The sequence below is a fragment of the Rhynchophorus ferrugineus genome, unplaced genomic scaffold (genome assembly GCF_030347505.1).
Source record: "Rhynchophorus ferrugineus isolate W39M unplaced genomic scaffold, kcgeb_rfMv2 rfM2, whole genome shotgun sequence".
NCBI classification, from domain to species: Eukaryota; Metazoa; Arthropoda; class Insecta; order Coleoptera; family Curculionidae; genus Rhynchophorus; species Rhynchophorus ferrugineus.
The window spans coordinates 11,630,279-11,646,749 of NW_027472581.1; the positions used below are offsets into that span (position 1 = coordinate 11,630,279).

The 16,471-nt window shown below is 30.5% G+C and overlaps 1 protein-coding gene and 2 non-coding genes across 7 annotated transcripts in view; all 3 read right to left on the minus strand.

The window, feature by feature from the left end:
* Positions 1-16,471, minus strand: part of Sarm (Sterile alpha and Armadillo motif) — a 340,621-nt gene that overhangs the window by 287,370 nt on the left and 36,780 nt on the right. For 2 of the 5 annotated variants that reach the window (XR_013004627.1, XM_076397198.1), the window contains exon 1: positions 3,400-3,746. The exons of 2 other annotated variants lie outside the window; for them this stretch is intronic. Coding sequence is in view for 2 of the 3 variants with exons in the window: in XM_076397198.1 (XP_076253313.1) it covers positions 3,400-3,492 (93 nt within the window). In the remaining variant the exon portion in view is untranslated. Of the gene's footprint in view, positions 1-3,399; positions 3,764-16,471 lie in introns of those variants that run through there. One more of the 5 variants, XM_076397190.1, reaches the window with a different exon arrangement.
* Positions 2,976-3,048, minus strand: TRNAV-UAC (transfer RNA valine (anticodon UAC)). Its single transcript has one exon. It is a non-coding gene; the product is annotated as a tRNA-Val (tRNA).
* On the minus strand, positions 3,204-3,276 carry TRNAM-CAU (transfer RNA methionine (anticodon CAU)). The gene has a single exon. It is a non-coding gene; the product is annotated as a tRNA-Met (tRNA).

The window sequence follows — 16,471 nt, forward strand, 5'->3', positions numbered from 1 at the left end:
CCGTTTAAAAATCCACCGACCATATCGGAATAATACAACCGAACGGCGAAACCATCGATGTGAGTCAAGGATCAGATCGAAAAAATTCCTAGTATTTTGACATTTCAAAGGAACACGGGTTAGATTTTCTGGAACCCATTTGCATTCTGCGCGCCGTGTTAAGGTTACCGCTGACTCAGCGACTATGGGAGAAGTCCTGTGTATTTCGAATGCATAATATGCACTTATGTGAGCCAATTCGTCGTGGTCGATTATGAGTTTAGTCATACGCCATGCATCTTGATTGGGTTGAAAAATCAAGGGCCTTTCAATAAGAGATATAATAGATCAATTGAAAAGTCTCCGGCCTACCATAGTCAAACATATTTTTTTTATTCAACATACATTTTTTACATACAACATTTCTTTTTCTTCAAATGCGGCCGTTTTAAAGCGATTTACAGACGCCATAACCTTGCCAGCCGACTGTTGCGTTTTCCAACGCTTTGGAGCAGGTTCATCGTGTGCAGTCCACTCGGATGACTGTCGATTGGACCTCAGAGTGAAATGATGAAGCCATGTTTCATATACTGTCACATATCGACGCAACAACTCGGGTTTATTATGCTTGATCATCTTCAAACACTGCTTCGAATCATCAACGCATCCTTGTTTTTCGTCAAAAGTGAGCTCGGGTGGCACCCACTTTGCACAGAGCTCTCTCATACCCAAATATTCGTGAATGATATGATGTACACGTTTAGTTGATATCTTTAGAGTGTCTGCTATTTCATTGAATTTCAATTTAAGGTAATTTAAAATCATTTTGTGGATATTTTAAATATGTTCGTCGGTAACAACCTCTTTTGAGCGTCTAAACTTACAAACCAATCCTTGATGGATGATTTGCCTGGGGCAGTGTCTTGCTCCAACTGTATTTTTTCCTTTCAAAAAGCAATATTTTATCAACACGCGAAATTCCTCTTTATCCATTTTGTTCACAACAACAAAAGTTGCTTCAGTCAAAATGCTATAATTCACAAACTAATACACGCATCTTTTGAGGGTTAGGGCTAACTAAAAAACATATAGATTTAATTCTACTAGCGCCATCTATATGTCGGGCCAGGGACTTTTCAATTGACCTGTTATAGCTTATTCAAAACAACAGTGAACTCGTCTCATCACTATGTTAATTACATTGCCTGTCGTAATTTGTAAATTCGTTTAAGAATCAGACAATATTTTCCTTCATATTTCATTCTAGTTGAAAAAAGACACAATACTGCAAAAATCTTCCGGTTGTCAAACGTCCGCAAAATTCAGGTTATTTACTTCAGGTTATAAACCGGCAAACGTTGTTTTAACCCTTTACTTGTCTTGATAAATATGAAATCGCTGCTTTTTATTACGCTGATTAAAAATGTCGAAGGTAGACAGAACAGATTGCGTCCTCCAATTACTTCGAAGAGAAACGACATAATGGAGATTCCCACTTGTCATCAAAATTCGTTAGAGAGGTTTATTAAAATTCGTTAGAGAGGCATTTTTACTGATAAATATTAAGTTCCTGCGGTTTTCATAGAAAATATTTTTAGCGCATTGCACTAAAATATTTTAAAAAATTAAATATATAATCTTCGATTCACCAAAAAATAAACCGTCCTCATACGAAGCGGGTGACGAGTCAAGTTCAGCTTGATGTTAGCTCTATCAGAGATCAAATATATGAAATGTATCAAAACTGTAAGTAGTTTTTTCAATATAAACAAAATTTAATGCAATTATTGCAGAGGAAACTGTTGAAACAGTCCCTAGAACAAAAAGAATGCATAGAAAGCTTAGAGATATTCATGTCCTTGAAGGATATAGAATATCCCCTCAAACACTGTTGGGTAATATAGGATTTAACAGGTCTAAAGATAACCCACGAAGAGGTCTAATGGAACTTCCAGACATTGCATTTAAAAGAATACAATTTTTAAAAGCATATAATAAAATCAAGGAAAACTTATTATTTCAATTTGTGTATTTTGATGAGACATAATATTTCAGAATGGGAACAATATACCCAATGGTCACTCATAGCAAGATGATAATAAAAATAGTGTTAAGACAACAGCAGTGGATTGAAGAAGGTAACCGTTGAAATAACAATTAATTAGGTTTTATTAGGTTAATAACACCTTTGGTTTGTTATGTTATTAAATGTTAGATAGATCGGAAACTAACAGCTTAGTTATTCACCTGTATCAAGCTTTCTGAATATAGGATTATGATACGAAAGTAAAGTATACTACTCGGATATACAATTGTTAATTAGGTGGATACCACTACATAAAAATTCGCCAAGAACTCTAACTCATAGGTGGTGTGGAAAAGAGTTCAATGTAAATATAATAAAATACAACCATAACCTAACAACTATTATAACTATATAATTAATTCTAGTTTAAAGTGTTTCAGTAATCTATGCATTAGATTATTTTTGCATGCATTTCGATAATCTAGTGTTAAAATAAATTATATTTGATAGCAATATTTTTCTTTAATTATTTCATTTAGATTAGAATTTTGTTATTAGTCAACAAATATACTTAACACAATACTTCCAATACTTGCAATGCTTCCTTAGAAATGAAACAAATGTATTACTTACGTACCACCAAATACTAATAATTATGAGGAATAATAATAAATGGAAACAATTAAACACACACAATAGTTACCGGGTATTTTCTTTGTGTAACAAAATATCAGAGTAAAAGAAAGTTGTAATGTTTAAAATATAACTTCCTATGTGGTACAGAACAAAGAAAATTTTGGTCAAATATCTTCGTCCTTAAACATAACATATAATAATAAGAACATTTAGTATATTTCTTCATTTAATTTTGTTTTTATAAGTTTTTGGATTTCATATTTTTGAGGAGTGTATTTTAAAGATCGGACAATTTTAAGATTTATATAAAAATACTAAAATTTAAAAAAAGTTGTGGTTCCGCCCGGGATCGAACCGGGGACCTTCTGCGTGTAAAGCAGACGTGATAACCGCTACACTACGGAACCAGATGTTAACGTTGTTTTATATAAGCTATATATACGAAAATAAATGTAACACTAATTTTTTTAACTTAAATGAAATGTTTAACTTTATTATACCTGAAATATCTAAAAAATAAAACAATATATTATATAACAGTAATAAACAAGAAAAAAAGTTTTGCCCCGGGTGAGGATCGAACTCACGACCTTAAGATTATGAGACTTACGCGCTGCCTACTGCGCTACCGAGGCAGTTGGCATACTTTTGTTATACACGGTAAATAAATCGAACTTACAATAAATAAAAATTAATATCAATATAATATATATTAGTATAAAAAATAATAATTAATGGCATCACCCTCAAATCAATACCTTCAAGGGCGGAATAAACAATCTTTGTTTTCTTTTGAGTCGCTCGGGAGCTGTTATTTTCTTTGCATCCATTGTTTGATTGGTGGTTAACATCGCATAAATGACACTTGCACCTACACCACAAAGTTTTATTCTAGTAACGTTTAAACTTCATCGTCCAGCGTTAAATTCTTATAAACATCATACGTGAAAAGCATTAAAGAAAACATCACCCTTAGTTACGATGAAATTCAACGACCAAACAAGCACGAAATTAGCGAAGCCTTTTGCGAAAACGCGGTCGCTTTGTGGCACCGTCGAAAGGCATTTTGTCGTCGAAAATAAACAGAATATTATAAATAAACCCGATAAAATCAGTGCGAGCAAATCGTGAAAGTTAAAAACAGTTTTCGAACTGGGCAGAGGCGGTACGGACATCTACCGTTCTGCCCGGTAAAGTTCATGAAAGTTCATCGTTACGGAAAATAGGTTTTGAATGTGGGAGTTCATGTGTATAATTGGTTGCATCGGGTCGAAAATCAAAATACATTTAATATTCCGTTTGACATTTTGACATGTTATCGCTTGAAAGTAAGTAAATATTAGGTTTTGCACAATTTTTTTTGCGAAATATACTGAATAATCATAATATATATGACATATATATATGTTTGTTTATTTTTTAAAATTTAGTTATAATAGATATGTTATATTAATAATTGGAATTAAAGCCAATTTGATTTTTAAAAAAAATAGAGTTATGTTATTATTGTATTGTATTGTATATTTATAGTTTTTTATATATTCTTCTTGCGTTACTTTAAATATTATATGTTAAAATACAATATTTTTATCTGATTAAAATGAGTGATGGTATGAAACAATGTTATAAACTAATAAAATATAAAATGCTTGGAGGATGCTATTTCAAAACAGCTAGTTTAATTTACAAGTTGTTTTCGTGAAACCTTGAAATAATTTAATAGCTTCTATTTATTTAATAAAAGGAAATGGATATGAATATGAATATATTTAAAGTAAGTTTAGAGCATTTAAGAAACAATATACGTTTTATATCGTTAGAAATAATAAAATTAACACAACTATAATAAAATTAATACAACTTAATTCACTATTTTTATAAATGGTTGAAGCTTAGTAAATAGGATAGTAATGACAATATTTTTTGATTTTCTTTTTTTTTTGATACACTGCCTTTTGATTTTGATAAAATTTGATTATTTTCCCAGCTTGTAAATCTGTATTGACATATAAGAATTAAGATATTATATGTAGGAATATAAATGTTGTATTTTTATATTTATTTAGATATTTTTTCTATTCCCATTACTCTTGTACTTGAATTTAGTTTTCACCAAATATCAATGACATACGGATCATCGACGTAAATCATTAATCCTGTAAGACTTTCAAAAAGGTTTTTTTTTTCATATAAATATCATGTCGATTTTGATTGCAAAATCATGTTTAGGACGAATGTTACTTATTTGCCTTAAAGAATATATAAATAACATTATATTAACATATTTCTATCAAAGTAAATTCCAATTAGTCAAAGTTAATAAAAGTGTAATTAATTTTGACTTTTTATTCCTTTAATTATTTAAATAAGACATAATAAAACTGTCTTGGTATTATGTTACAGCTCCCAAAAAAAAACTGTTATTGTATGATATTGAATAGTTTCCGCTGTTATAAGTATTGTGCATGTTACATTTGAAGGTTGAGGAAAAAGTAATTTCGGTTAAAAAGGTAAAAAGGTTCGCCAGACCTTAACATAATTAAATCGTTATGAGGAGTTTTAGAGCAGAGATCAGAGAAGAGTAAATTTCCCAACATCATTGAATTGAATCAATTGGCGACAATATTCCGTTCGAAAGTATTCAGATATTCTACGAAGCTTTTCTAAAAAGAATTGCAGATGGTTTAAAAGGAAATGGTGGATCAACAATTTATTAATATATAAATATCATTTAATATTAAATGAACATAATATTGTGACTTGTATAACATTGTATCTAACATATTTAGGACATTTATGGAAAAGATAAGACATTTATATGAGGTTTGCCGGCTTGGTGGCACATTGGTAAAGGTGATGGGACGGTCCTCCTACTCCTACCTGCGATAGCCGCGGGTTCGAATCCCGCTGGGGCATGGTCGTAAATTTATGTTTGTGATTGTTTAAAATTTGTGAATGTTTTAGGCAAGAGTGTAAAATCCGATAAGGAAAATGATCCCAGTCACGCCAGTAACCAGGCTGGGTAAGACCAGATGTCTTCTAGGATGATTTCTAAAGTTGGTCACTCGCCAGTCGGTAGGCTTAATGTTGAGGACCGTGGTTCGGAGCCCAAGTTAAACTTTAAGCATAGTCCAGATAAACCCACAGTTGGTAAGGCTTTAAAATATATATATTTATATGAGGTTTAATATAAGTAATGTTTTTGATGGTTTGGAAGGATTCAAGACTGGATAGAAAGCTTATAACGCGATGTTGTCCTTGACCCAACACCTAATGTTGATAATAAAATGCACAAACGTCATTAGTGATAATTATCGAAGGTGTAATTCATGGAATCTGAACTATCTTTCTCCGTTATATTTTTACTTTCTATTTATATCTACATCTATATTATAGTCTCTATATAATTATTTTCTCACTTTAGCATTTGAAGAAATTAACGTATCGTTCATTTTGTTAGTGAAAATAAAATGGAATTTGTTAATTAAATATTTGATCTTTTTCGTGTTTCTGATGGTGTTTTTTCTGATGTATTTATTGTCTTCGTCAGGTCTTCATCTTATTTTGTCCATCCCTGAATATCATTGTTTAGCGTTTAAAACTTATATAAATAAATTCGCAATGAAAGCATTTAAAAAAACAAATTTTTCGCCAACCCATTATACAAGTAGTTATAGTTAATTTATGTGAAATTTTTCATGTGTTGAAACTATACAATTTACTCAACAACATAATACTATATAAGTGTTTATTTATCAAGGAATACTTAGTGTAGTAATAAAGAGCCACGAGCCCAGGAAACAGCAATAAACCGTTATTTTTAATGATAAAATGTCGCCCACTGTTAATTATCAAAAAAGGATCTTGCGAGCCTATCGAGACGGTAGTCCATTTTGTTTCAAAATGGGCCTCGTTATCTAATTCAGCCGAATCAGTGTGAAGGATACCCAAAAATGTATAACAATTCATTAGTGGCGCACGTGCCACTTAACGTTCATTCGACCGAATTGGTTTAAGTTTATTCGTCGTTATTTAGTATATTTAGTAGAGCGGATTTATAGGAGCAGTATTGTACGCTGTTTCAATAATTGGAGCTTCAATCATGTGTATAACACTGTCAGACAATATTGTCCAAACCATGTGTCAATAATCATACAATATAGACCTGTCATTCAGTTTTCGGGTATATCACTCAATAGGTATCATCACAGTCCAAGGTATCCAGTTGAGGGGTCCAAATACTGATTTCAAATTTTAACAACAGCATACGCATTAAACATGTTCCTTTGTTAAAATCATGACAGGTGATTATTTAAAATTATTGGTGATGTATTTTCAATATCAGGTACTTATACAATAAATTATTTCTTATACTACTTATTAGAATTTTATTCAGGTGAATTTTACAGACTAGACTAACATGAACATACAAAAAAACTGTTACTAGATATGCTGGATAATTGATTGTTGAATCAGATATCAGATCAATGTTAACCTAAGAAAAGAAGAATTATCTAGCATCATTGTCAATGTTTAACGTGGTTTCCTCTAAGTACACGAGCTATTTTGTCTGATGATGTCTATGAAACATATTAATATTAAATTTTCGCTTCATTAATCAATTAACATTGGTATGAGCTCTTTGATTAATGATATATTACTGATAATTATTATATGAAGTTTGACCAGATTGTGCTCATACTGCAAAATATCGATATGTCGGTTAAAAAATATCGACCAAAAATATCTATATCGATATATCGATATTTTTACGGCACCCCTAGCTCATACACATACATACTTTTAACCAATTAGTTGTCCTGAATTAAATAAGAGAACTATAAATTCCCGAAAATGATATTTTGTTATATTAATTTAGCATGGAAAAATGTATTATTGGAAGTTTTGTTGTTCTTAAAATGGTTTTGATTATAAAGCCATAGCAAGACATTTACTAATTTACATCTCTCTCAATTCTCTCTAATTGATTTCCAATAATTTTAATAAATAAATAAATTTTAATAATAATATTTTATATAATATTATTAAATTTAAACAACACAGAATAAAGTTGTTTAGGTTTCAGTATATCGATAGATACCGAGTTTTGCTTTTAGATGTATGAGTGATCAACGAGATCTGTTAACAAAATGAAATCTAAGTTCTATCTCTATGTGTTGTTTTCACCACAGAATAAAGTTGTTTAGGTTTCAGGATATCGATAGACGCCGAGTTTTGCTTCTAGATGTAGTAGTGATCAACGAGATCTGTTAGCAAAACGAACTCTTTAGTTCTATTTCTACGTCTTGTTTTCAACACAGAATAAAGTTGTTTAGGTTTCAGGATATCGATAGACGCCGAGTTTTGCTTCTAGATGTAGGAGTGATCAACGAGATCTTTTAATATATTTGGTCAGTAAGAAGTTATTAATTAAATTTTTAATAAATTGTTAATTCAATTTATAATCAACCTTAATCAATGCAATTAAGTAAATAATAATTAATTAATAATAATTAAGTAATAGTATCGACCAATTTTACTGCGGCCAGTAAAATTCGTAGTCTTTTCTGTTATAATATCGTGTATAATACATAATAGAAAAAATCTAATATCTGCAAATGATTTGGTTTCTATCATTTAGAATTAAACAAAAAGAAGCTTACTTAGTAATAAAAGAAACTAAAACAGATGTACTGTAAGATAGTGTTTCGGGCCCTGTTCTTTACCTACTCTATACCTGTGACATACCACAAATAGAAAATACTATGGCTACATTTACTGATGACACTGATGCTATTGAAGGCAATAGTAAAAAAGCAACCAGAAAAAAACAGACACAGGTCATATAAAAATAAGTGGCTTCCTAATAAATATTGAATTTATCAACAACCAAACTGTTTATATACCAATAAATATGAATAATAATATTACCTCATACGGTAACAACGCTATGGAATGAATCTTGATGGAAAACTTCGCTCTACGAAGTACATCAAAAAGAATAGAACACAATTCGAATTAAAAATGTATTGGTTATTTGGATCTAATTTATCCATACATAATATAGTGCAATCGTATACTAAAATCTATATGAACCGATGTTATGAGATTGTTGTGTGAGAAGCAATATAAACATAATACAAGTATTTCTGAACAAAGTCCTGATAAGTATTGTGGATGCATCCAGATACTATAGGATTAATTACTTGCACGCAGACCTTCGAATTCCAACTGTCATAGAGTAAATTAAGAGATTCGCAACAACAAATGAAAAAGCACCGTACTTCTATGTTAACGCCAAAATGCTGCAAGTCTTGGATAACACAAACCGTGTGATCTTCTGTAAAGAGTTTAAATGGTAAAAATACTGAAAAGTGCTACGAACTTTTATTTATAAACATTAGAGAGTAAGTAAAGACCAATTTATCTTAAGAAGATAAGTACCTAGTTTTAAGTCACTGTAGAGATAAATTGTAAGAAAGTTGGGGACATCATTTTTTATTATTAATTGCATCTTACATTCATGCTTAGTACAATCTTAATTTATAAATTAATTTATTACTACTATTCTTTTGTACTTGCATTAATATACAAGGCGTGTACGGGATCAATACATTAATATGTATTTCCCAAACTAGAATAAAACTAATCTCCTTAACTAAACATAAAAATACACTTATACACTAAATTAGTTCTTTTGGTTTGGTTCGCTTCAATCTTCTTATTTCCTGCGTATTATCCAATAGCTGTATTCCTTCCACGTTGCTATGATTTAGCGATTTTATTTCATGTTTTAGCGCGAAATCTTGGATCACTTCGTGTATCCATTTGATTCCTAGGTCATGGTGCAGCTCTTCGTTGGTTACGTAGCGATAAACATTGGTAATTAATCGTAGAACTTTGTTTTGGGTGCGTTGGATTACTAGTTGATTTGATGTTTCAGTGCAACCCCATATTTGCATCCCATAGATCCAAATAGGCTTTATGATTGAGTGATAAACAAATGTCTTTGATTTTAGGTCATGTTGAGAGTATCTTCCGACTAACCAATACTGTTGCTTGACTTTGAGTCTAATCTGCTCTGCTTTTTATCTGACATGATGTTTCTAGTTTAACCTACCATGGAGATATATTCCGAGCTGATTCTGTTTGAGGTTTCGGGCATCCGTCAAGTGATATAATTATATTTTTGTCAATTCGCCGCAACGCAAATATAACATGGACAAATTTGGAGCTATTAAGCTGTATTTTCCAGTCTCTAGTCCATTTGTAGACCTTGTTGACCGATACTTGTACTTTTTCTATAGCCTTAGATAAAAATACATCTTTTGCCATTATAACGGTGTCGTCAGAAAATGTTCCAAGTATTGTACTTTGTTGTTGGGATATCAGCAGTATAGAGCAGATATAAAAATGATTCCAGGACACTACCTTGTTGAATGCCAGCCGAAATAGGTTGTAAATTTTCTTTCCAAAAGATATCATTCCAGCAGTCGACAGTAATTCCGCGGTAACAATTTGCTCATTTTGTAGATTAATCCCTAATGCTATACCCGGTCAAAATCTTGTGAGACATCCAGGATATATAGACTGCAAGGCATTTCGGCAACATATAGCAATAATATATCAATAGTTTTAGAATATTCTATATAATAGTCAAACTTCTCATAATAAACGGACCTAACCAATTAGTATTCCAAATAGATTATTAAAATTATCTAGATGATATAATTAAACCTTACCAAAACATAAAAATACGCAGTAATCCGCTCCCACTTTTTGAATAATTTTGACAATAATTATCGGGTGGGTATACAAAGCTGATGATTTTAATACCGTTATGTCTTGCCAACATTTAGCAACAAATTACATAATAGCCGGCACTGGCAATTAACCAGCAGGTTGGCTCAGAAAACTTTTACAGATGTTATTACGATAGGTGAATTATAAGATATTTTAAATTCTTACCGTTTTTTTAATCGACTTGTCGTTCAGTATGTTACATTAAAAAGAGAAAGGTCTTTTTCATAATATAAATACTGTTTAATCGCGTTACATATTGTAATAAACATTTAAATAAAAAATATTTAAATTGCTCTGAATAATACTTAATTAATTAAATGTCAACACGTATCACGTTACGTTGTATGTGTGGTATGCTGTTATCGTGACAAAGTGATGTTTTAATGATTACCTCTATGGATTTAAACATAATTTAATCAAGATTAATTTAACAACTTTGTAGTTATTTTGAAAACTGTTTGTCAATGTTGTCTTTTTAAATGCTTAACAAAAAGTTATGATTGTTTAGATAATGTAATTAATATTAATAATAATGTTAATAATATAGAACACAGGAAGGGGAACAAGATGTAGTAACAGGTCAATTAAAAAGTCCTACCATCTTAAAACACATTTTTTTGGCAATTTTTTTTTTATTCGACATAATTCCTTCAAGGATGATACACTGATTATAGCGACCCTCCAAATTTTGGATACCCTTTTTGTAGTACGATTTATCCTTTGCTTCAAAATAGGCTTCAGTTTCGGTGATCACCTTTTCATTCGACGAAAATTTCTTCCCAGCGAGCATTCTTTTGAGATCTGAGAACAGGAAATAGTCGCTGGGGACCAGATCTGGAGAATACGGTGGATGGATGGATTTTTGCCATCGTTTTCACTGACTTGTGACACGGTGCATTGTCTTGGTGACGCAGCACTGTTTTTTTTCTGTTCAAAAAGCAATATTTTATCAACACGCGAAATTCCTTTTTATCCATTTTTTCACAATAACAAAACTTGCTTCACTTAAAATGCTATAATTCACAAACTAATGATTCGACAGCAGTAAAATTTATGCACGCATTTTTGAGAGTTAGGGCTAACTAAAAAACATACGGATTTAATTCTAGTAGCGCCATCTCTGTGTCAGGCCGAACTTTTCAATCGACCTGTTATGTGATTGGTTTGTTATATGCATGCGAATTACGATAATCTATAGTCTATTCAATTTTTTTATACATACGTCATCAAGATGTTTAATGTATTGCCTGCCGCAATTTGTAAATTAGTTTTAGAATCAAACAATATTTTCCTTCTCATTTTATTCTAATTAAAAAGAGACATAATGCTGTCTGATTAGTTCAAACACGTAAACGAATGAGCCTGTCAAAGTCGCCCTGTTGTCATTCGTATGCAAAATTCTTGAAAGCAATAGTAATAAGAGGTTATAACTCTAACTTATAAACTATTGTGACTGTATAATTAACTGTAGTTTTTAGATGTTAAAATAAATTATATTTGATAATATTTTTGTTTAATTATTTTATTTAAATTAGAATTTTGTTGTATGTCAAAGCCAAACTGAACTAAAACTCAGAGTTGATGCGGCAATATTGCGGCGTTTTGATGCCGCAAAATTTAGACGACTTATGTACATCTGTTTGCTATTTCTAAGTTTATGTTTTCAATTACTTCTAAATTCCTTATATATAGTAGTGAAAATTTGACGAAATTCAGCAATAAATGACGATATACTAGTTTTGTTTTATTTATTATAATCGAAGAAATTAACAAATTATAGTGAATCTGAGACAACAAATTGAGTTTAAGTATAAAATTATTTCCCGTTAAAATGTGTTAATATACAATAGATTACTGGAAAAATATGTATTCGAAGACGTAATTAAAATTAAAAAATGAATAAAAGTAATAATATATTCTAGATTCTAGTGACAATATTAACAAAATTACCAAGATTAGGATAATGTAAAACATAACTAGTTTTCTAATACTGGCAAGCTATATTAAATTATTAGGCTTTTGTGTGTAATATTAATATTATGGTTCCTAATTGTTAATAATGTTTAATTCGACTATATAACGAATAGGTACTGACACTGTTGCAGTATTATATGTATTTGTAGTATGCCAAGTATATAGATAACTAGATGAAAAATAAGGTTACTAGAGAAGAATCCAGATATACAAGGTACATTAAGAGCACATTGGTGGTGTAGAAAAACCAAATGTAAAAGAAACACATCAATGGTATATGAATATACACAATTCAATATATCGATAATGTTACTTCGACTATTTGACATCAACTTTGATTTGTTTCTTCTCTTTGCTAATGTTTTCAATACTAAAAATAATAAAGGCGTTTATTTATATTATTTTAAGTTGTTTAGTGAAGAAGAAATGCGTATTAATTATTTTAAAATTTGATCTATGAATAAAAGTTTGGTTTTATTCGAGTTAAGATTTTCAAGTAATAATTGTTTTTTAAAAAGATACAATATCATTAGCTAAATTTATTTCTCAACGAAATACGCAATGAATACGTCATACATAACCAAACTAAATTGAAATGTTATTCTCTTAATTTAAAAGCGCATGTTCTGTTCACTTCCCTGTACTCTATGTAATATTAGGTTAAGGTAAAGTAATTTCAGTTGTGCCTATTAGATGACTTTAAAGTCGCATATCTTTAATTATACAAGAATATGAAAAATATTTAAAATATAGTAGTGTACCTACAGAAAGCCTTAAACATATGTAACATGATGTTAAGGAAATATGGAATGATATAAAATAAATACATCTATTCTAAAAATAATTTGTTTAATCGACTGAGCAATTATTGTGAAAAAATTATAAGGTTTCATTAAAAGTATTGCTATTCATTAGTCGCCACTTTTACGGATCTTTCTCAACAACTATGTACATATGGAAGAATGCTTTATCTTTTAGGATTCAATCTACTTATTTCCTGCGTGTTGTCCAGTAGCTGTATTGCTTCCACGTCGCTGTAATTTAGCAACTGTTACTTAATGTTTAGGCGCGAAATCTTGGATCACTTCGTGTATCTATTTGATTCCAAGGTTATGGTGCAGCTCTTTTCGTTGGTTACGTAGCGATAAACATTGGTAATTAATCGTGGAACTTTTTGGGTGCGTTGGATTACTAATTGGTTTGATGTTTTAGTGCAAACCCATATTTGCACCCCATAGATCCAAATAAGCTTTATGATTGAGTGATAAACAAATCTCTTTGATTTTAAGTCATGTTGAGAGTATCTTCCGACTAAACAGTACAGTTGCTTGACTTTGAGTCTAATCTTCTCTGCTTTTTGTCTGACATGATGTTTCCAGTTTAACCTACTATCGAGATATATTCCGAGGTATTTAGCTGATTCTGCCTGAGGTATCGTGCATCCATCAAGTGATATAATTAGGTCTTGTTGACCGCTACTTGTACTTTTTCTATAGCCTATAGATAGAGATACATCTTTTTCATCATAACGGTGTCGTCAGCAGATGTTCCAAGTATTGATTCTTTTGTTGTTGGGATATCAGCAGTATAGAGCAGATATAAAAATGGTTCTAGGACACTACCTTGTTGAATTCCAGCCAAAATAATTTGCTCATTTTGTAGATTAATTCCTAATGCCATACTTGTGAGATATCCAGGATATATAGACTGCAGTGCATTTCGGCAACATCTAGCAATAATATATTAATAGTTTTAAAATATTCTCTATAACTGTCAAATTTCTCATAATAACCGTACCGGAAAAATATTTAAAATATGATAGTCTACCCACAGAAAGCCCTAAAGGGATGTAGCATGATGTTAAGGGAATATGGAATGATATAAAATAAATACATCTATTCTAAAAACAATTTGTTTAATCAAAGACGCCACTTTTCTGATCTTTCTCAAAACTATGTACATATGGAAGAACGCTTTATCTTCTAGGAATTTATAGTCACACAATCGCTTCAGTTACAAATTATATAAAATTCTCATGATAGTTTCGTTTGATTCTAATAATTTTTCATCTTCCTACACTTCAAGAATGTTTCTTGTCTTCGAAATATGTGTTCTGCTCAATAAATATCACTAGCATATTGTAAAATATTAGGTTAAATAAAAGGCTGTTCAAAATTCGATGTTCATCTATTCTACAAACCGAATCACTATAGTATTTACTTTTGTGTAAGTAATTTGACAAATATTCCAATCAAACTAGAATAAAAAAGGTTGTTACCCTGTTGGGAATCGAGTCCACGACCTCCGCGTGTGAGCTCAGCTTTCTAACTATTACACCATAGAAACAGTTGCCTATAATTTCTACGACGTCTCATATGATATGGCCAGTGCTTGAGAAGCACTTTTTCACTGAACTACTTCCGATTTTTCGTCACATCAGTTCAGCAATAATATTATACACCAACATCTGATTATTTTAGATGAAAGAATATGTGAAAACTTTGTACGTGCCTTTGAAATTTGGGAGTTTTTCTCGATTTCCCCCCCTCCCCCAAGAGAGCTAATTTGGTTCTAATGGGACCACCTCGGAAGTATACTCTTTCGAATAACAAAAAAATTTTGAAAATCGGCTCGCAATTGATGGAGAAAAGGTCGAAGATAGAATCTCCTCCTTTTTTGAAGTCGGTTAAAAATGAGATCTATACACATTGGTAATAGTAAAATAAAAGAACTAAATAATTGTGTAAAACAGTCTAAAAAATATTATAATAGGTACTAATTAAAATTTAATTTAAATATAGTGAAATAAAGACACAAAGAAATAAAAATGGTAAAATGGAGTGTGTGAAATATATTAGTATGTTATATTATATTTCAGTGTAAAAAATGTGTATTACTTTTTCAAGATTTTGGCTTGTTTTTATAAACTGGTACTATAACAAGGACATTTCGTTGTTTCTATTACGTTATTCCTAATATTATAAAATACGATGTTAAAGTTTGACCAGTCCACTTTAATAGGGCACATGTTACAAGATGTCAACTATTTTTTAACGATCATAAACATGCTCATAAATAAATCTATTGTGCTTCCTATGTTTGAAAAAATCTATTATTAAAACGTATTTCACAGAAAGGACTGAAAACGTTTCTCGGTTATTTTTAGATTCAAGTGTTAATTATTTTACTGGATATATGAATCGATGCAAAAAACAACATGGGAAAAAAATAGGCAATACCCACGCAAGACAAAAAATATTCTAGTGCCTTTTAAAAGGGAATATAAAGACATAAGGTGTCTGGTTTGTTATAAATGTTAGTATTCAAACGTTATTAACATTAAAACTTCATAACTATCACTAAAATATTAACGACCATACCAACAAAAATTTACGACACAATAAATATTTATATTTAAATAGTTATTATTTTTATAACTAAAATATTGTTTTAATTATATTTTAAATAAAAAAAATTAATGAAATGTTATTACAATAATATCCCAGCAATTATTTCAATAAAGTAAAATCAAAAAATTTCATACACTAAAGAAAAATGTTGCTACAAATAAAAAAAAATCATATATTTTGAACTTGAGACTTATTGGATAGATCAAATATGAACTATTAACATTCGCTTGGCAGTCACTTTTATTCACGCAATCATTACATATTATATCTTCAGGATTATTAATTATATTCCAATTATTAATTATAAATTTAATTAAAATTTATAAAACCGGGAGAATTATGTGCCGGATATTATTGGCCTTAAAGCCCTTGATATTTGTTGAGTTTATTTTGATGTTTATGGCTCCCAAAACCTTCTCGATATTTTCTCTAAAAATAGCCTAATGAAATAACTGAAAACTCGACTTTACTGAACATGTTGCGATTTGACCATTCAGTGTTCAGCCAGCCGTATGTCCATGTCGCACACGTTGTTGATGTTCTTTTATCTATGTATTTATCATATTTCATACTGATTCTTCTATGTGCACTTTCCAACACTCATAGACGCGTTTTAGCTTTAGGTTTAGGGAGCATCTGAAAC